General features: G+C 41.4%; 1 protein-coding gene and 1 long non-coding RNA gene across 2 annotated transcripts; both read right to left on the bottom strand.

The window, feature by feature from the left end:
• Nucleotides 1–2285: 2285 nt before the first annotated feature.
• LOC148100927 (uncharacterized) lies at nucleotides 2286–5364 on the bottom strand. The gene is made up of 2 exons (XR_015719693.1): nucleotides 5299–5364; nucleotides 2286–3818 (listed from the first exon to the last, which is right to left on the bottom strand). It is a non-coding gene; the product is annotated as an uncharacterized LOC148100927 (long non-coding RNA).
• A 201-nt stretch (nucleotides 5365–5565) lies between these two features.
• LOC102793905 (uncharacterized) lies at nucleotides 5566–20416 on the bottom strand. Its single transcript, XM_087846968.1, has 44 exons — nucleotides 20346–20416; nucleotides 20001–20084; nucleotides 19503–19917; nucleotides 19303–19425; nucleotides 19020–19100; nucleotides 18853–18900; nucleotides 18661–18723; nucleotides 18537–18584; nucleotides 18312–18374; nucleotides 18160–18207; nucleotides 17529–18047; nucleotides 17314–17349; nucleotides 16943–17221; nucleotides 16744–16776; nucleotides 16177–16659; nucleotides 16062–16091; nucleotides 15635–15850; nucleotides 15089–15220; nucleotides 14968–15000; nucleotides 14590–14625; nucleotides 14364–14495; nucleotides 14225–14272; nucleotides 14024–14074; nucleotides 13691–13783; nucleotides 13482–13505; nucleotides 11434–11460; nucleotides 11333–11347; nucleotides 11194–11217; nucleotides 11054–11098; nucleotides 10597–10830; nucleotides 10274–10441; nucleotides 10124–10153; nucleotides 9992–10036; nucleotides 9664–9879; nucleotides 9524–9580; nucleotides 9175–9435; nucleotides 8870–8911; nucleotides 7861–8235; nucleotides 7698–7724; nucleotides 7053–7604; nucleotides 6445–6504; nucleotides 6032–6115; nucleotides 5805–5878; nucleotides 5566–5634 (listed from the first exon to the last, which is right to left on the bottom strand). The coding sequence occupies exons 2-44, from the start codon at nucleotides 20076–20078 to the stop codon at nucleotides 5566–5568; spliced, it is 5517 nt and encodes a 1838-aa protein (XP_087703094.1). The 5' UTR covers nucleotides 20079–20084; nucleotides 20346–20416.
• Nucleotides 20417–21518: the final 1102 nt, after the last annotated feature.

Below are 21518 nucleotides of genomic sequence, written 5' to 3'. Positions count from 1 at the left end.
CCTAAATGAGTGCTTATGTGATAAGTGGTCTGAGACGCGTTTTGTGTGTGTGTTTTGAAATAAGCCCCGTTCCCATCAGTGCAGGCATAATCTCTTTATGAATGCCCCAATTACTGCACTGTCCAGATCCTGCAGTAAAGAACTCCATTCATCACACACAACGAACAAAGAGGGAGAAATTAGTTAAAGCATAACTGTGGGGAACAGCTCAGAACAGACAAACAAATCCATTGATAGTGTTCAGCATCAACCTCTCAAACCAAAATTATGACCTAATGTACTTTAAATTTGTTTTGCTGTAGGTTTCCTGCAAACAGTCCTGTCAATTCAGTAACTTCAGACTAGCTGTGCTATATGTCTGCATATGCATTTTTTTTTGTAAATTGTCCAGGCAAATCTGCACTGCAGACAGAAAAGCAGAAACAGGTGTAGATATATGGAGGAGACCCTTCTGTCACAAAACTGATACTGTCACAGATTTATGCGACTTTCAGTTACCGTTTCTCTTTCATTTGCATCCTCGGTTGTTTTTCTCATGCCCGAGTAAGTCATTGCATCTCTGTAAGCTGCATAATGAACAAATTAATCAGCAAAACCTTGTGTGAGTATTGCTCATAATAAATATTTTTACCAGGCTTCAGTGTTGTAAAACTTCCAGGCAGCATGACGCACAGCACTACAAAACTATATCCAGTTGTTCTTGTCCTCCTTCTTTTTTAAACCAAAGAAGCTAGTTTGTGTTAAATGTTGCTTCTTTTGTGATATTTCATGTAAAAGGCAAATACTTACATGAGCTGCGAGTAGAATAATTTTATCTAACAACGCTATAGAAAGTGCTGTTAAGACTTTAGGGTTGCTTCTCGTCACTGGTAAGGAAATAAGTTAAGTATGATTGTACCATCCTAGGGTAGCACGGTACTGCGGTAGTTAACACTGTCACACAGGAAGAGGGTATCTGGTTTCAACATGCTCGTCATCAGGGACCCTCTTCTATGGAGTTTACACGCTGTCCCTGCGTCAGCATGGATTCTTTCCAGGTATTCCGGTTTCCTTCTACAGTTCAAAGTCACGCATGTTTGGTTAGGTTGTGATTCCAAATTGGCTGAATGTGTAGCTCAGCTGTAGAGGGGAGAGGTGGAGCTGGTTCAGGGAGCAGTGCCAAGCGAGGTGAGTGACACACCTGTTGCGCATGAGCTAATCGCTGCTGGGAGACGCTGTGCAGTAATTGGCGAAGGTACTGTGTGGACGGTTTGGGAGAAACTAGAGAAGAACATTATAAAGAAGAACGTCCACTGAGCCTGGCTTGACAGCAGGGCGCTGGAAAATAAATTGGTCTGTTTAAACTGAAGAAGCTGTGTTGACTTTCTATGATGAGGGAGACTCACAATTGACTGAGCTTCGTGTCATAGAATATGAGCAGTGCAATAGACCGGTAACTTGGATGGCCAATGCTTACTCCTGTCCTAAGACTCCAATAGATGTTCCCTAATTCTAGTCACATTTTGAACTGTACTTTTAGGATACCTATTACTATTTAAACTAAACTGATGTAGTTGCCCCATTAGCTGAAACAACAGTTTCATTTTAAGATTTTACTAGTAATTGAAAAGCAGCCTAATGCACCTTTAAAGTGTCCTTGAATCCATTTCTAACCCAAACAAAGAGCAGAAACTTGGCTTTGTATGCACATTGTTCCTACTCAGGTTAGAGTGCAGTGGGATGCCAAAATGGCTTCAAAGCCCCCCTTCATTTGACTTTAAGGCCCAATCAGTTATGTAACCAACATCACTCAAAACCCTTGTCTATAGCCCACAACAATGACTGTCTGCACTGACAATTACCAACTTGTTGTGACGCTTGACCTGCATTACCAAATTAAGGAGCGGAAACTTTTAAAATAACTTGTCAAGTCTGCAGAGTTGTCACGCTGGCACTTTATCACTAACTGATGTTGACTCGGCAGTACCCAATCTCAATCAGCACCCAAACATGCACTGCAGCTCTTCATAATAGTTGTCTTGTTTTAAAGTTTGTACAGCATCAACAACTAATTGTTCACTCTTCATATGAGTCACCACGTACACAAAGCTTCACTGCTGTTCTGCATTTTTTTATACTCCCCGAAGCCACAGTTGTCTGTTTCCTTTCTCAATACAGCATACCTTGTGGCTTAACCCACCACTGTTCAATATGCTAAAAAACCAACATCTACTTCTAGATGTTGAGCTTCCTCCTCTTGCCAAGTGGTACTCCAGTAGCAATAAAATAATGACACAAAGAAGTCGTCATTGGTCATCTCTTTACTTCGGAGAGCATTGTCAGAGAGTTTACAAAAGTGCATAATTTTCTTCATAGGCCACATAAAAAAAAGAAACACAGATGTTAAAAATCACACTGAGCTCGAGATGCACATGAGCTCAAATGCAAGACGAGATTCACTCACCCCACTTTTGACCCACTGACATCACAGACTGCACTGTGATTCAGCACACATTCAAGGACAATGTAGAAAACAAAGCACTTATACTCATCATAGTAGTACACCGGTTTAAAAACTGTAAAAACACACACACACAGAATGACTAACTCAAATATTTTAGTACTGTAATAATGCACTTGACTTTGTAAAATGAGGCTAAATACAGTTCTCAACATAATTTAAAAAGTCTAGTAAACGTGAGCAGTTTCCCCAACAGTGTTAAAGGAGGTTCATGAACAGAAGGAAAACGCAGTAATCAGTACTCCTCGGATGTCATGTACTCTAGTCATATTACCTCACATTTAGTTTGAATGCTTACCTCAACAGCAAATGTAAAAGCTAAAACTAAGCCCATTCAGAAAGTCAGGACAAATACACCCGCCTAACAATCAAAATATATGCACGCTAACCAATATTTTACATTTATACCATTGAGTGTGATGTGGCTATAAAACAGTGCCATTAAGTTGTGAAATGAGTGGAAGAATCTCACAGGTGGGCCTCAAGTAGTATCTGTGAGAATCCTCAGGCTCCATTACTGATACTACTGAGGCCTGAGTACAGCTCACATGGCCAGAGACTGCTTTTCAAGGATCAAAAGACTACCACAGCTTCATAAAATACTGCCTTCATCTTCTCCTGTGACAGCAGCTGTTTGTCTCTGTGTCTGTACACACTACTTGTTTGTCCACTGATGTAAAAGATGCTAACAGTGAATTATCTGCTCAGCCATTCTGCAGACACATCCCAGTTTAACTGGGTAAAAGTGTTGCCCTATATTTCTTTACACATCGTGTCAGCATGCAGACAGGTCTGAAGGAGCTGCCCTGAGGGAGTCCTTGGTGTCAGTCTTAACCCAGAGGATTTGTGCCAATACTTGCATAACATCACAAATGATAATCAACACAGCAAAGACAGACAAAAAGTGATGAAAAGAAATGCTGATTCTTCACTGTAGTGGTTCTCAACCCGATCATCAGGAATTTCTGGGGTATTCTACCCACGTTATTTTATTTTTGAAACTTTCTTGAGAAATTGACATTTACTAATTTGACCAAAATAAAATGACTTAATTATCCAAAAAAGGAAAAAAAAAAAAGTATTTAACAAAGGGAAACAGCAATCTTCACCTGGCGGTGAATCTGATCCGGTTGAGAACCACTGCAACCATTTATAAAACCCAAGCAAATGGAAATGTAAAAAGCGGGATGTGCTGAAGCTTCAGCTTCTGTGGCAGGTAAGACATCTACAGTGTGGGATCATGCAATAGCACCACTGTTGTTTTAATGAGGTCACTTCCTGTCTTTTGGTCTTTCTCACTTCCTCCTACGGCCAGCTCCTAAAAAGCGGAACAAAGGCAGCGTTATTCTTCACTTTACATGCAGTATGCGGATTGTTTAAATAAGACTTCCACTGTTCATCCAGACCAACATAAAATGACAACTGTTAAATCCCACTTTATACTAACTCAGAATAGCTTCCAGGACATATTTCCTCAGTTTGTTGGGTCAAATGTTTATTTCCTACACAGACACAGAGTTCCTGTATTTGTGGGTGTTACCAATTGTTGCCAATTTTGAGCATGTCACTTCTGTAGAAAAAATCAGAGGAAACTCACAGAGGAGTCTGGCAATTTACTCTAGAAGCTACTCTCGGTTTTTTATTAATTGAAAGTCTATCCCATCCCACAAAGATTACAGCCACACACAAAAAACATGACATGACTTTTCTTAAACCCTTAAAATGTATTACTAGAGGGTGAGTTTGATCTCCCAGTTGGTTGAGTCCTTAGCTAGTTTGTAGTCCAGAGGTGGTTTGTAGTTATGTTTGTATTTAGGTTACAAAGTTGCTTGTTTGTAGCAACATCAACATGAAATCTTATCTTGCCTGCAGTCTCAATGTAGCTTCACTGTGATTCTGGAGAGACCAAGTTGTAAACTACAACTTGATTGGTTCGCAGAGGCTTACACCTGCGAAGCAAAAATGTTATTTTTAACTAAAAAGAATAATTCTGGTCAGAGTTCAGTGTCAGGTGAAGCAGGTGAGGACGTTGTCCTTGTCCTTCCTCGCATGTAGCACATGGCAGGAGGTCGTCAGTTTCAGATTGCTTTCAAATAATTTGCTGGAAAATGTTCAGTTTGCTTTAGATTAAGTTGCTGCCTGGACAGAGCATGTATGAGCAATGCACAAGCTAACCACTTCGCTATGGATTCAGTGGACCTGTGCTATTCTCACATCAACACAAATTGTTGCATATTTGGATATCAAGGGACTTTGTATTGGGGAGCTGGCAGGCCAAAGACCATTTAATATCCGGTCTAGTATGCGTGTGAAAATAATTACAGTGTATATTGGGAGGTCCGGTAATCTTACTTATGTTTTTTTTTTTTAATTTCCTTTCAAGTTGCAACACATGAAGAAGAACATATCATCGCTATGAGTCCTAAAATGAATGTAAATCACATCTTCTTACTATATGATAGATAATCTGTCTGTCTGTATGTTTGTTTCTTTGTCCGCAAACTCCTGCTAGATAATTAGGAGTTGAACAACTAAACATGACACATAGATACATCTCAGGCTCATGAAGGTCTTTATCTATATCGGATATTACAATGTCATCATGTTGCCTTGCAACCATCTAGCAAAGGGCTAAGATGATCCTTTTTAACCCTTTTGCACCTTATAAAACCTTATAAAAACTTTGTATTATTATAATTTGTCAACACTATTATCTAATCAACAGAAGTGAGGCTAAAGATTGTATTGCATAGGAAATGCGGTGATCAGGACTGTTATGATATGTCTATGACTTTTACCTCTGTAGCCCCTGGATCCAAGTAAACCCTGCATGGCTGCATATTTGGCTGCCTTCTGCGCTTTAGCTGAAGGTCATGATAGTAAAACAAACAAACAAACAAAAACAAGAAAAGAGTTTAGATACTTAGTTGTCAGTAGATATTAAAAAAGCATGCATGTTACAATCAGAATTATCCTTGATATATTATATTTCACTAACAAGATAAGCAAAAGTAATATGTTCATCAGATCTGTGTATCTTTGTGTTAATGCTAGACCAGCGTTGTTCATTTGGACGTGCTTATTCCAGAGGACACAGTGAGTTTTCTTACATTTTTGTCCAGCTCCTGCATACCCTAGAGAACAATAACAGGAAAGATAAAGTCATAACAAACAACTGATACCTTACAATGGACTTTTTAAAAAAAATCTCAGAATAACACTGCTTTCTGTTTCCTGTTATTCTCAGGGTTTTTTTTTTTTGTATGATTTTACTAAAATGTGTATGCTGAGTATTAAAAAGGACATATGTGATCAAATCTGTCTCACCTGGATAACTTCCTATACCCAGCCCACCATATCCAGGACCAGCAGCACCTCCTGGAAGAATAAAAACATTACAGCTTTCAAAGCACTTCTTATCTGTGCCATGTTTACAGTGCAGTGCTATGAATTTTGTTGATTTTGATGTTTTGAAATATATTAAAAGCACATTCTCATTATCCTAATGACTATATTTTCATATAAACTGACCTGGTCCCCCACCAGGTAGTCCTCCAACTCCTTGGCCAGTTCCTCCAGGACCTCCTAGCCCTCCTGTACCTCCTGCTACGCTACCTAAACAGATAAATGGGTATGAATGAGAGACAAGTTAACTTTTTAATCAACATGGGGATATAAACAAAGGCCCAAATGAACGCTGTTGTACCCAGTGGATTAGAGGCACTTGGGAGAATTTTTAATGTAAAATAAACCATCTTATTTTTATTACCAGTTATTACCAGTATTATTACCAGAGACTACAGATCTTTAGAGAGAACTGACACACCTCAAGTTAGTCACTAATAAAAGTTTTATCTCAGTCAAATTTTCATATGTCTGTTGTCTCTTTATTATAATGTGCTGTGTGCTAAACGTTTACTTGACTTTATAAACTGGAACCTCACCTTGGCCACCACCAGTGACGCCTCCTGTCCCAGTACCAGGAAGAACTCCGACACCACCTCCTAATGAACAGTGATGTGATTAAATTACATAAATGACAAATAATACAACAATACATATGTTTCCATAGAGCAACGTGAAACAACAAGTTAAACAGAGAAGCAGACTGAGCTGTAGTCCACGTTTATTAAAGGAATAGGATATTTGGTCTTTCAAATAATCATAATGGTCCGTCATATATTACAGTTTGTAACTGTAAAGAGAACTCCTTTGTCTAAGGTTACTTTCTGACAAGACTTTAATGCAACGACAAACACAAAGTGTGAGATACTCCCTCCATAGAATCCCACCACATAGCAAACCAAACCATATGATTCAGTTCCTGTTGCTTTTTGCTGCTGTTTACTCCTATGCATGATTTAATGTGGTGTTGATCCAGTCAAAAAGTCAACTTCATGCATTCAGTTGGTTAAATTGGATTAGTTTAAGTGTCTCTCTGAATTAATTTACATTAAGTTTGTGCAAATGGTAGTGCTTTGAATGTAGAGGGTCTGATAAGAAAATATATGAATTGCTATGAAATGCTTCTAAGTATATCTCAGAATTTTACCTGGTCCGTAGCCAGCTCCACCCAGCGACGAGCCGTAACCTGATTTAGACGGCTTTCTTGTTCCAAGTGTTTGGCCAGAAGGTCCAAAACCACCAGTCCCAGCACCTCCAGGGCCAAAGCCACCAGTCCCAGCTCCTCCTGGGCCAAAGCCCCCAGTCCCAGCACCCCCTGGGCCAAAGCCCCCAGTCCCAGCACCTCCAGGGCCAAAACCAGTCCCAGCACCTCCTGGGCCAAAGCCCCCAGTCCCAGCACCTCCAGGGCCAAAACCAGTCCCAGCACCTCCAGGGCCAAAACCAGTCCCAGCACCTCCTGGCCCAAAGCCTCCAGTCCCAGCACCTCCAGGGCCAAAACCAGTCCCAGCACCTCCAGGGCCAAAACCACCAGTCCCAGCACCTCCAGGACCAAAACCAGTCCCAGCACCTCCAGGGCCAAAACCACCAGTCGGAGCACCTCCAGGGCCAAACCCACCAGTCCCAGCACCTCCTGGTCCAAAACCTCCAGGACCTGTACCCCCAGCTCCACCAGGGCCATATCCTCCTCCTAATCCTCCTCCTGGAAGACAAGTTAAAATATATTTACACGGTTATAAACCATATAAATATCTAAAACAACCATTAACCTCCCTACTCCAAACGAAACCCTTACCTGTTCCATAACCAGCTCCCCCATAACCTGGAAGAAACAATGAAAAAACCTTTGATAAAACATTTGTTTGCTGGCTGCATTTCTTATATCATGAAACCTCCATTAGGTATCTCCATTAGTATATGATCTAGCTAATGATCTTATTTATGTAATCCTTGCTTACCAGATTTATAAGGTTTTCTTTTTCCTTGGCCTGCCTGTCCAAATCCTGTTCCTGTTCCAACACCGCCTGGTCCGAACCCTCCAGTTCCAGTGCCAGCACCACCTGGTCCAAACCCTCCAGTTCCAGTGCCAGCCCCACCTGGTCCGAACCCTCCAGTTCCTGTGCCAACACCGCCAGGTCCAAACCCTCCAGTTCCTGTGCCAGCTCCACCGGGTCTAAACCCTCCAGTTCCAGTGCCAGCTCCACCTGGTCCAAACCCTCCAGTTCCAGTGCCAGCTCCACCGGGTCCAAACCCTCCAGTTCCAGTGCCAACACCGCCTGGTCCAAACCCTCCAGTTCCAGTGCCAGCCCCGCCTGGTCCAAACCCTCCTGTACCTGAAATTCAGGCATAACTTAACTGGTAACCCTATCACATTTTTAATGAAAGCAAAAATAGTTTTACCAGGATGTGGTGTACTCTATCTGGAAGTTTTGTGTTTAAAAGTTCTTTTTATTATATTTATACCTGCCTCAGAGAAGAAGCCTCTGAAATAAAAAGCATCATGTTGGTTTTAATTAGAAGTGCTGAGAGTATAAGAATTGGGTTATTGACATCAATCACAGCTACATGTTTTGCTAATAACAACCTACATTTAGATTTGTGTACTTCCTTTACTCTTAAGAACTTGAAAGAACTGGACTTCTTTAAGTTATTTAAAGAAGTTAATTCAGAACTGAAGAAGCCTCTTGGATGAGAGGTGAAACGTCTTTAAATAGTTAACAAAGTCCAGTCGTCTTCTTTCAAGCTCTTAAAAATACCATGGTGCCTGAGAACTTGCACAGATGAAGTGCATATTTTATCATAACACACAACAGTGAAGGTATCACCACTTGTTATTTATTGCCTTTCAAACAACAGTATGTACATATATGTAATGGCTAGCAGATGGTGATTTTTATATATATATATATATATAGACAAAGAACTGACAAAAACACACTTCACAAGTGATTAAGTATAAATTCTCACCGTGTCCAAAGCCAGCTCCACCTAGTGAGGATGATCCATAGCCTGTCAATAGAAGTTAACAGCTTGAGTATAGCTTATAAAATATTTTCCTAATCATTTTTAATTTTGTGTCTTTACATCAGCATAATGAAAAGAAGAACTGCAGGATTTTAAACAGGAGACAAACATGCAGCAAATTGTCCCAGCTTGGATTTGGATCAGGGGTCTGCTTTTTAGAGTTCTAGTCCTCTGACCACTCAGCTGTCGGGTTCATATATATAATACTTTATTGAATGTTGTTAGTCATAAATAGTTGCTTATTATACCTGATTTAGGTGGTTTTACTACTCCACCAGGTCCATAGCCGCTTGGTCCTGTGCCAGCACCACCTGGTCCTATACCACCTGGCCTTGTTCCAGCACCACCCAGTCCGGTCCCACCACCTCCGGTCCCAGCACCTCCGGTCCCAGCACCACCAGGACCAGTGCCACCAGGCACAAGGCCACCTGGTCCATAACCTATTCCCCCTGGTCCAGTCCCATAGCCACCAGGTCCAAACCCAGTACCACCAGCTCCTGCTCCATAGCCTAAAAATCAAATATTTTAAATGTTTAGTTTCAGTTTTCTCTATACTTCCTTTATGTAGGTTTACTCTGTGTGTTCACTTCATTATACTTTTAGGTGGTTTTCCAGTGCCGGTACCCAGTCCTGGACCTGTGCCATATCTAGAACCTGGTTAACAGAGCATTTATAACTGTTAATACTAATAGTTATAAACTATTTAAATTAAATATTTTTGATCAATGTAAACTCACCGTCAGGTCTAACACCTCCCCCAGGGCCTACTCCTGTTCCTCCTGCTCCTACGCCACCATAGCGTCCAGGTCCAGTTCCATATCCACCAGGCCCAGTACCATATCCACCTGGACCGGTTCCATAACCTCCAGGCCCTGTGCCATAACCTCCTGGACCAGTGCCATATCCACCGGGGCCAACCCCACCTTGGCCCCCTGCTCCAAGAGTCCCATATGCTGATGGAAAGAATAAACACACTGAATGGACTTTGTAGCATCTCTCATTGCTAAAGATTAAACAAAAAGTCTTCATTTAAAAAAGGAGAACATAATTTCTCAGTTTATAAACCTTTGCCTGGTTTTGTTACTCCAGCTCCAGTAGGGTAACGAATGCCTGTGAGTGAAAAACAAAAATATTCTCAAATGTGGGTTGTTAAATTTGCTGGGATTTAGATGTTAAAGATAGTTTTAGGTAGCGCACCTCCCCCTGGTAAAACTCCAGTACCATAGCCTGTAATAGAAAAATGTGTGAAGTGCATAAACTGGGAATCATTATGTTATTGTATTATAGGAATTTAAGTTTAGCGTGGATACACAAACATTTGAGGACCAAAACATGAGTGCAGCTCACCTCCTGTTCCTACTGCACCAGGCCCACCAGCCCCAGGTACCAAACCACCTCCTCCAGGACCTCCACCCACTGCTCCAGGACCTCTTCCTGCAGATCCAGGACCACTTCCCACTCCTACTCCCACTCCTCCCTGTCCACCACTTGTACCTCCTGCTATAGGTTTATACGCTATAGTTTAAAAATGTGAAGACATATTAGATGTTTTCCTTCAGTGTGTGGTGTTTTTTATACTTCATGACTGTTTGTTGTAATATTTGTTAGTCATGGCAAGTTGCACACACTGTCAAGAAGTTGGATAGTTAGTTAAAAGGCACAAGTGGCACCTTTAGGTGGTTTTGGTGTTGCTCCAACTGCACCTCCTGAACCAACACCTGTTCCAGTAGCAGTGCTGCCTTCTCTTCCTGTTGATACACCATCTGAAACACTTCCTGCAACTCCTGCACTGGTGGGACCCCTTCCTACTCCTCCCTGTCCACCTGTGCCAGCTGTACCACCCCTGTATCCATCAGGGCCTCCTTCTCCATCACCTTCACCTGGTGTGTCACCTCTGGGGACACCTGCAGACAGAACATAGATGGTGTGCGGACGTGTTCACCACCATTGCAGCTGATATGACCTTTCTCTTTACAGTCTTTATTCAAAATGGTAGCTATTTTTCCTTTTAGTCTCACTTCTAGTCTTTTCCTATTGCTAATCTTATGATTTGAATCTGTGATCAGTATAAGTAAGTAATCCCTAAACTTAATTTGTAATTGATTATTTTTATCCTGTTTTAATCACCTGGGGGTTTGAGGGGTTTGACTCCAGTCAGATCACCACCAGAACCTGTAAAAGGCCAGATTTGAGAAATAATATTAATTTGTGAATAACTTTGCAAGAAACACATCAAAGAAATGCTGTGCACTGCATCTTGCTTTCACCTGTAGGGGGAAGTCCTGTCCCACCTGAATTTTAAAGAGAAATGTTCAAGAGAGTTGCCAGTGTAAATATGACACAGCAGTGTTTGCTGATATCTTTGTATCTTTCAGAAATCTGCGAGCCACATATAGGCCTACTTACCAACACCTGCACCAGCTGTTTGAAACCAGAAACACTGGTAAGTAAAATCCTGACAGCACTTATTTAAACTTTAGCCTGACAGTTTATGGAGGTTTACATACCACTTGGTTGCGCAGCTCCACCACCGACTGTAAGAACAGCAGTACAGATTTATTTGTAAAAGCATAAATCAGAAAAAGTTAAGCAACATATGAATGAATTTGTTTCAATTTGCAGCTGTTAACTGGTGTCAGTCTGCCATGCAGTATTCTCTGGTACTCTCAGGTAAACCAGTGACAGCCGTGACAGCATTTGAGTGGAGAAATAACGTGAGCCACATCAAAAAGGAGTCAGTGTGTCACTGCATGCTCAGTTTTATATTCAAATGCACATGCTTTTTCAATCTCTAAAGTCAAGTACTGTTTAGAATGAGATCTGCTTTCCTTCAAATAAGATCTCAGTGTTAATTATTTATACTAACTTACCAGGGGTCACGCCTGTAGATCCTATGGAATGTAGGAAGAAAGCTATTAGTTTAACTGTTATAAATTCAAAGAAGAGAAGTGGACTTGCTGTTCCCTCACAGATGTTGGATGCTTTGCAGTCACCAGTGTTTTAACTCTAATCTTCGTGACCATTAGATTTTGCTCAGTAAATAAAGTTCTCACATCAGGAAATTGTATTGGCACTTTACTGATCTGTAATCACACACCCCTAATGCTTTGTAACACTTAATAGGACACAAAGATATTTATTGCTTGCTGTAATCAGTTCATTCAAGTTTTTGGATTTTGAGAGTTGTCATCTACTGCAAGTTTGGTAGGTGTGAAAATACTGCAGCCAGTTTACACTGAAGAATATCAATAATAAAACATGAAATAAAGAAAAGAACTTAATTTGCTATTGCACACATACACTGGGTGTGTCACACAAGACCATCAACAAAGCAATGGTGTACAAATACAAAACAAAATGTGCACTAAAGCAAAGTAAGGGGCACAATTTTATATGTAGACAATATTATCTTAAGTATAAAGTACACTATTTACCACATCGCACTCAGATTACTATAATCTGAATATATTTATCTCTTCTGTCTTTCTGTCCGTAAACATGATGGCTCAGTGTGAGTGGGGTTATCTTAACCATCCATTAAAATTTGGCTTGCATCCACCAAGATCTTAAAAATCAACTCAGTGATTTATTGGTTGAGAAAAGCTGTATAACTTAAAAACCATAACTCTTAGAAGTGTGGTGTCTATTGTCAACATATAGAGTACCATATAAAGATTTAAAATATCATCCCACATTTGACCTCTGACCTCTCATTCAGTTTCAATAGGTTGATCACAAACTCAAAGTGACTGTAAAGCTATAAAGAGCTATTTAAAACAGTGATTCTTACTGCCATCGTTTGTACTGACAGCATAAGAGCATATAGGGATGATACATGGGGATTGTAAATGTCATGTTATTTTGGACCTCTGAGCTCTTTTTAAACTTCAATTACGGTCAATCTTTCATAAAATGTCTTTTATCTTTAAAACGATGCTTTCTACTGCCGTTTGTTTGCATTGGCAACATTTAGGGCATATTCCCAGTTTTATATTTTACATCTTCTTTCCTTTCAAGTTGACCCCAAACTTTTTTTTATCTTTCAAGAAAGTATTTTCAGAGTTTCTGCACTCAAAGTTAACATTGGATACCCTTACCTGATTTTTACTGCACTACAAACATCTTAAAGTACATTTAAAAAGAATTTAAAAAGCAAAATAGATATCTATATTATACAATGCAATTCCCTCAAAAGTAAATGCTGCGCTGGCTTGGTGGACATTTGCTCTCATGGAGTGCTTGTTGTTTTAGATCTACTAGTCTGTAATATTATTTATTTGCTGATTAGTAACTGGATGAAATTTGTTGGAGAGAAGATTAAAAATGTTTTAGTAATGGTTGAATATGTTGGTCAAAATCTGAATTTGTGGCAACCATGTTGTATACTTCAAATGGCCACATGGTGGCACTGTCCACCCCCAAATCTAAGAAATCCAGCTCTTTTGATTCACAACAAATGTAGCTGAAATCTGTATAATGACTTGAACAGGAAAGCAGTGAAAGACAAAGACACAGCTACTGATACACAGAAATGGATAAATACAGAATCTCTGACCTGGAAGTGTTGTCCCGTTGATTCCTGTTATATACAGATAGTTTAAATAACATAAATTGAAGTAATACTGCTTAGATGACAGAAAGTTTCAACTAATATACAACTTTTAAACTAATACTGGTATTTCTGAAACACGTGGTTCAACCAGTAACTAAGTAATTATGATATGCATATATCTATATCTCTGTAGCATGAATGGCCAAAAATACCTGGCTTGGGTCCAATGATGGGGATTCCTGTTCCACCTAGACGATCTCCATCACTCCCTGTACCCGCTGGTCTGCCACCGACACCGGTACCTCCTGTTTTAATAATTATGTAGGAATCTTTTCACATCTGAAAGCTTATTTCGAACAAATATTTACAAAGGTTTCTTTTTGTTGTTGTTTGTTTTTTTGTGTTGCTTCTTTGTTTGTGCACCATCTTCAGCAACCATCAGAATTCCTGACCTGATTGATTGTGAGAATTGTCATATGCACAAAAGTCTGTGGATGATTTCAACATAAGAAAATGTTCTCAAGAATCCAGAGAGTTTCACACACCCTCTCCACCGGGACTTCCAGACCCCTCTATCACAGTGTAAATATCATCACCTGAAACAAGGACAGAATAATAAAAGGACTGAGATTAGAAACTAGCACTCCATGTAATGTCTGGAATGATTAGTAATATAAATTTAAATAGCCAAATAAAACGTGTTTGCATATTGATTGTGTGTGTTTGCTCTAACACTGCACAGATACCTTCTGATGCCGGAGTTGGTGTGCCTCTTGTGTCTTCAAGTCTTCCTCCTGATCCAGCAATAGACAATTGAACTCGTAAATTGTGAAAATGATAGTTAACTGTAATATGATTTTTGTTATCCTTAGCACAGAGGCTCACCACTTGGTCTAGTTGTTGTCTGATTGGTGCCAGTGGTGGTTCCATTCGCTGAAACGCCAGGGCCGGTCCCTGTTCCTGCTCCTGTAGTGCTGGTTCCAGTTCCTGTCCCAGGTACAACTCCACCAGGTTGCCCTACAGATTATAAAAGAGGTAAATTCAAAAGAGGTGCTTAAAAAGTTTATTCATTATTTTCCACTTGACACAGACTTGTCAGACTACACCTTACCAAACTTTGCAACTTTAGATCCAGCCGTGCCGTAGCCTGAGGATCACAACAAATCAGATGTGGTTAAAAAAAAAAAGTAAAAAACATAATTTTAAGTAAACATTAGAAACAACAGGAATAGTGAGTATGTAGCTCGTTGTATATTACTTTTCTTGAATGGAATGATTTTTTTGTACCTAATTTTCCGTGCTAACTTTGAAACAAACAAACAAAAAGAAATGAGCAACTAATATTTTAGCTTTTAATAACCCTCGGAGCACTCCAAGTACTCCACCTGTGCCAGCTCCACCTGGGCCTTCATCAAAATCATATGAAGATATTTTCACCATTATTCACAAAGTAAGAGAATTCAGTTTGAAAAAAACAAAACATTCATACCATATTTAGCAGGTTTTAATCCAGGTCCATAACCTGCAAATACACATAAAAAGTTTCATTTTAAAGATTCTAAAGAGCTACAATCAGAAATGTCTAACAAAATTATCATTGCTTCCTAAACCTGGTCCAAATCCAGTCCCTGGTCCTAGACCATAACCTCCACCTGGTCCATAGCCTGTGCCAACCCCAGGCCCATAACCACCAGGTCCATATCCTCTTCCAGTCCCTGGGCCCGTGCCACCACCAGGAAGACCTAGGAAGGTTCAAAAGTGTGTGAGTAGTTTATCTATAACAAAAGCTTAAAATATCTTTAAAAAGAAAAACAATTTCTAACCATGGAAATATTTTAAATATTGTTGCTGTTTAAAATTTATATCAAAAATGATTTCATTCTAATTGACTGATTATAATTCCTACCAAAATCTGATGTAAGAAACTTAAAATTATTGCCTTCATTTAAATATAAAATTACATTATATTTTGAACTCTTCCTGTGTTAATGCTCATGTATATTACATGTGTTCATGTGATGTATTTTAGGTTAGTTTGCACCATATTTCGACTTGGGTCCCTCTGCATATCCTGTGAGATAAGCACGAGGGGACAAATCCTTTAAAGCTAAGTGTATCATATTTAGAACTATAAGAGAGGCGTTTCATGTCTGTACCTCCAGCACTGCCTGGTCCAAATCCGCCTGGTCCAACTCCTGTCACAACACCAGACCCCGGTATACCACCTGCCCCGAGTCCTAGTCCCGTTCCACCACCTGTTGACACTCCACCCCGTCCAGGAACCCCTACTCCAACTCCAAGCCCAGAACTAGGCCCGGTTCCTCCTCCAAGGCCTCCTGCACCAAGGGCACCTCCAGTACCTCCAGGAACACCTGCAAAGAGTAGGATTTTATGAGAAAACAAAAACTTGTCAGATCCACAGACTTGTCAGATGTCAAAACTAAAGGTGTGATTAGTAACATTCATTAGAAGTGCATAGTTGTGTGAGTTCAGGTGGATATTCTGATATTCTCTATACATATATTTTATGAAATTGCAAATTTACTGTAAAGATCATCAGACATTTAGTAGGTTGTTTCTTACCATATTTGCGCGCTTTGGCTCCAGCATAACCTGCAAACGCATCAGCATTAGTTTTATATTAGACGGTGGACCCATTTTAATTCTGACATGGCTCCTTATTTCTCTTCTATCATACCTCCAGGTCCATAGCCAGCACCACCGGGTCCAACTCCACCTGGGCCATAGCCAGCACCACCGTGTCCAACTCCACCTGGGCCATAGCCAGTCCCAACTCCACCTGGCCCAACTCCACCTGGGCCGTAGCCAGTGCCAACTCCACCTGGTCCAACGCTGCCTGGACCGTAGCCAGTGCCAGCACCACCTGGTCCAACTCCACCTGGGCCATAGCCAGTTCCAACTCCACCTGGTCCAACTCCACCTGGGCCATAGCCAGTTCCAACTCCACCTGGTCCTACTCCACCTGGTCCAACTCCACCTGGGCCATAGCCAGTGCCAACTCCACCTGGCCCAACTCCACCTGGGCCATAGCCAGTGCCAACGCCGCCTGGGCCAACGCCGCCTGGGCCAACGCCGCCTGGGCCATAACCAGTTCCAGCACCACCTGGCCTTAGTCCTCCAGTACCTGTTCCTGGACCTCCAAGAGCCCCACTTAACATGCCTTTCAGGAGAAAATGGTTAACTTTTAGCTGCTTTGATTTATTTTGATGAATAATCTATAATAAATAGATAAATTATGTCTTACCATATTTACGAGCTTTGGCACTGGCATCATACCCTGAAATAAAATTATAGTATTTATGTATATTGTATGTCTTTGATAATGTCATAGATTTGGTTTCATAACTGCACATTCTCAAGTTAGTATTGATAGTAGTGTACAATATAGTTTATGTATATTTTAATATTTAATATGAGATTTTAATATAGTGATTCATAATTACCCCCGGGTCCCACTCCTACTGACCCAGTGCCAGTACCACCTGGACCATAGCCAAGACCACCTGCTCCAGTGCCAGTACCACTGGGACCATAGCCAAGACCACCTGGTCTGGTGCCAGTACCACTGGGACCAAAACCAACTCCAGAGCCAGGTCTCACACCTCCAAGGCCTCCAGATGTGCCAGTACCTGAGCCACCTGGACCAAAACCATAGCCACCACCTGCCCCTCCTGTTCCAATTCCAGAACCAGGCCCTCCTGCAGTCCCGACACCTCCACCACCTGGAGAAATTTAAGGCACTTTGAGTGTTGCAAACAACACATATTCATCATGTAATTTGGGTATTTTACAGAAATGAAGAAATGTGTCTCACCATATTTCCGTGCTTTGGCTGAACCTGGGCCATAACCTGTGGCCATGTCAGAATACAAAGTTACCAAATCACAAAAGGACCCATTAAATCCCAATAAACATATTTAATTTCAAATCTTGTTTGTTGAAGAATTTTCAGAATTTATAAATAACATCTATGAATAGAAAATTTCTGAATGAATGCATGATGTAACTTTTACAGGAGTATGGAATTACCTAAGCCTGGTATGCCACCACCTACTCCAGGGACACCTCCAGTTCCAACTCCACCTCCAAATCCAGGGACACCTCCAGTTCCAACTCCGCCTCCAAATCCAGGTCCAGTTCCTGTTCCAACTCCACTTCCAAATCCAGGTCCAGTTCCTGTTCCAACTCCACCTCCAAATCCAGGTCCGCCTCCTGTCCCAACACCGCCTCCAAATCCAGGTCCCCCTCCTGTTCCAACACCGCCTCCAAATCCAGGTCCCCCTCCCGTTCCAACTCCACCTCCTGTTCCAATACCGCCACCTGTTCCAACTCCGCCTCCAAATCCAGGTCCTCCTCCTGTTCCAATACCGCCAAATCCAGGTCCCCCTCCTGTTCCAACTCCACCTCCTGTTCCAACTCCGCCTCCAAATCCAGGTCCGCCTCCTGTGCCAACTCCACCACCTAACCCAGGTGAGACTCCCCCTCCAGGAACTCTTCCAACCCCACCCCCAAAAGTGCCTCCTTGACCAAGCGCGCCTCCAGCTCCACCTCCATAAATACAAATTTAAACAAAGTATTTTTCTATTAGACCACAATTATTCAGTTACTTTTGCATTATTAATGTTGAAAATGAGGCTTACACCTCAACCGTGGTCTGTACCGTATTTAGCTGCAGCTTTGGCTGGATTCTTCTTGGATTTTCCCACTCCTGCAAATAAAAAATAAAAAAAAGTTGAATTTTTCCTTTCCTTTTTGTCCTGCTGGCCTGTAGCGCTACATGCTGCATCTTCTTCATGTCTCTGCTTCTCTTACCTGTTTTTGGTGATATGAGGGGATAACCACGAAAAATCCCAGGCAATGGCTGTCCTCGCCCATCTAAGGTGAGAGATAGACTTTACACAGAAGCCCTTTAAGGTTCTAACTTGCTGCCATTCACTAATATTTTTTTAAGGTCTTAATATTTAAAAGCCAAGTAATGCACAACAGCTGTACTTGTAATATCACACAGCTTTTAGGTTTAGGCTTTATGATGCTTACTGCCTGCACCTCCCGGTCCAGTGCCACCCTGACCAAGTACTCCGGCTCCTGCAGGGATCAAGGCAACATGTTTTTTTTTTTTGAAGATGAGATTTTCCCGTATTCACAAAGTTCATGTACATACCACTCTGAGTTCCTATTCCAGTTCCTGTAGCCACTCCAGGGAGAACACCACGGCCTCCAAACCCTGATCAGAGAAGACGGGATAACACTTGCAACCTCTTCTGTAAACGAAATCTCTTATAGTGATATATTGTTTTTTTTTACCGTACCATCGTGTATTTATTTATCATATGTTTGATATGTTTCAACATACCTTGGCCTGGGACAAATCCACCTTGATAGAGTCCAGGCACGCCAATGCCTGTGTGACATCATATTAATGCAATACCCCACCCCCACCCGAAAAAATCAGTGTTTCTGGTTTAAATTTAGAACTGCAAAGCCTTTTGCATTCTTGTTTTTGTGTTGTGATAAGTTTACCTGGGACTTGCTTTGATGCTTTACCACCACTCTTTACCCCAGGTCCTCCTCCAGTGGTACCAGTCTGTGGCAATGTTGGAACTGAAAGAGGAAAAATGTTTTCTATAGACAAAAGTTTCATCAACTTTAAAAAGTAAGACACAAACTACTTGAAAATTCAGAATAGTATGTTTTACAAACAGCGGGAAATGCGGCATGCACTGTTTAAATGTCAATTTGTTATTACGATTTAATCACAAAAGCTTTCTTTTTATTGTTGAGGAAATGTATATATATTATATACCTCCACCAGGCCCAACTCCTGCACCACCAGGGCCAAATCCTGTTCCACCAGGCCCAACTCCTGCACCACTGGGGACAAATCCTGTTCCACCCGGTCCAACACCTGCACCACCAGGGCCAAATCCTGCACCACCGGGGACAAATCCTGTTCCACCCGGTCCAACACCTGCACCACCGGGGACAAATCCTGTTCCACCAGGCCCAACTCCTGCACCACCAGGGCCAAATCCTGTTCCACCAGGCCCAACTCCTGCACCACCAGGGCCAAATCCTGCACCGCCAGGGCCAAATCCTGTTCCACCAGGCCCAACTCCTGCACCACCAGGGCCAAATCCTGCACCTCCTGGCCCAAATCCTGTTCCACCAGGCCCAACCCCTGCACCTCCTGGCCCAACTCCTGCACCACCAGGGCCAAATCCTGTTCCACCAGGCCCAACTCCTGCACCACCAGGGCCAAATCCTGCACCGCCAGGGCCAAATCCTGTTCCACCAGGCCCAACCCCTGCACCTCCTGGCCCAATTCCTGCACCACCTGGTCCAAATCCTGTTCCACCAGGCCTAACCCCTGCACCCCCAGTTCCAAATCCTGTTCCTCCAAGTGTTGTCCCAACTCCACCTAAGATGAAAAAGAAACATATGATATCATAGGTCAGTCATATAGTATCATCTAATATTAATTCATAAACATATAGTACCTACCTGTTTTAGGAGGTTTGGGACCAGTTCCACCAATTCCTGGGTATTGAACTCCTCCACCTGGTCCATAACCACCTCCATATCCACCTGTGTTAGACCAGAGTGTTATTTGCTACATATGCATCCTTAAAGATAAGGAGCTTATATTTATGTTTACCACACATTTATGGTAAATGGAAACTTAAGAAGATTAAATAAATCATATTTCAGTCATTTCCAATGCTTTGTGTGGTATGTACAGTATGCCTATGGTATGTGGATCACAGAGATCCAGCATGTATGAAGGTAAGTATTTAGCTGATATACATGCAAGAGCCACGCTGATACAGACATATGACATCTGCTGACCTCCAGGTGTGTAACCTGTTCCAGCTCCCAGTCCTCCACCAGTCCCAGTACCTCCTGCTCCAAGGCCTCCAAACCCTGGTGAAAAAACGTGAAGAAGGAGCACTTAGTACTACCTAAATTTCCAAACACAAATGAAATCATACACTAACTAATTTTGTGCAACTTGATGCTTTTGTACTATTACACATTTATGTCTTTCCAGGACAAAACTACAGTTTTTAGAGTAATAAACTCTAAAACCTCTTAAACCTCCTGTAGGCTTTGGCAGTAACTGAATCAATTACAGCTGGTCAAAGAGAGGAATCAAAAGCCTGTAAAGAGATATGAATGAAAATAAAACATGTAGCATAAAAAGAATTCTGCAACTTCCCGTTAAAACAGGTGCTGCTGTTCATGCTTTGTATACAAATTAGGTCATTTCGAGCTTCACACAAGAACTTTTTTCTTTGAAATATAATTTAATTGTCATTGTGTTCATTTGCATAATTTTGGCTTGCAATGGTTTCCATTTTTGGAACTTACTTTTATTCATAATGCATGCCTTCTATTGCTTGCCTATGTTTACATGTACCTCTTCAGAGTGGAACATGCAAACACGCAAACACACACACACACACACACACACACACACACACACACACACACACACACACACACACACACACACACACACACACACACTGACACACACACGCACATACTTAGTGTACATAAACATGCAGTGAGGATGAAAAATGTGTTCACTGAGATGGCCAGACGTCAGTAAACTGGAAAATATGATATGTGAATCTGTTTCCTTTGCTTACACTTACCTAGACTTGGTTTGTTTACACTTTCTAAATAAAGGCACAATGGATGGATTTCAAAATGTTACACAAAGCCGATGTTTAACGTCTAGGATTAGTTTGGATATTGTCACTTCCATGATTTGGGGGATTGAAAACAGAATGGACTGAAATTCCAAAACATATCAGTCCTTCTGACTCATGTAATGACTTTTTTCCTTCATTGGGAGTCTGCCAAGCCTAATGGATCAGCCTTTATCACTGTATGTGTCTGTACTGATCAGGCTGGGTCCCCACCAACAGTAAACTAGAAGACAGAAGATATGAAATGAAGGTACACCAATGCTGTTCTTATTCTGCTGCCTTGAATTAACCAGAGGCTGAACAC

The sequence above is a fragment of the Neolamprologus brichardi genome, chromosome 10 (assembly GCF_056152115.1).
Source record: "Neolamprologus brichardi isolate AB-2024 chromosome 10, ASM5615211v1, whole genome shotgun sequence".
NCBI classification, from domain to species: Eukaryota; Metazoa; Chordata; class Actinopteri; order Cichliformes; family Cichlidae; genus Neolamprologus; species Neolamprologus brichardi.
The sequence above is the reverse complement of the archived record's forward strand: the minus strand, read 5'-3'. Positions and strand labels throughout refer to the sequence as shown.

Coding starts and splice junctions, on each gene's coding strand:
- LOC102793905 (XM_087846968.1), bottom strand. CDS start 20,078: ATGGAGGTGGTTATGGACCAGGTGGAGGAGTTCAATACCCAGGAATTG. Junction 13,784..14,023: donor TGGAAGTCCCGGTGGAGAGG/GTGTGTGAAACT, acceptor TTATTAAAACAG/GAGGTACCGGTGTCGGTGGC. Junction 6,505..7,052: donor TGGAGCTGGCTACGGACCAG/GTAAAATTCTGA, acceptor ACTGTTCATTAG/GAGGTGGTGTCGGAGTTCTT.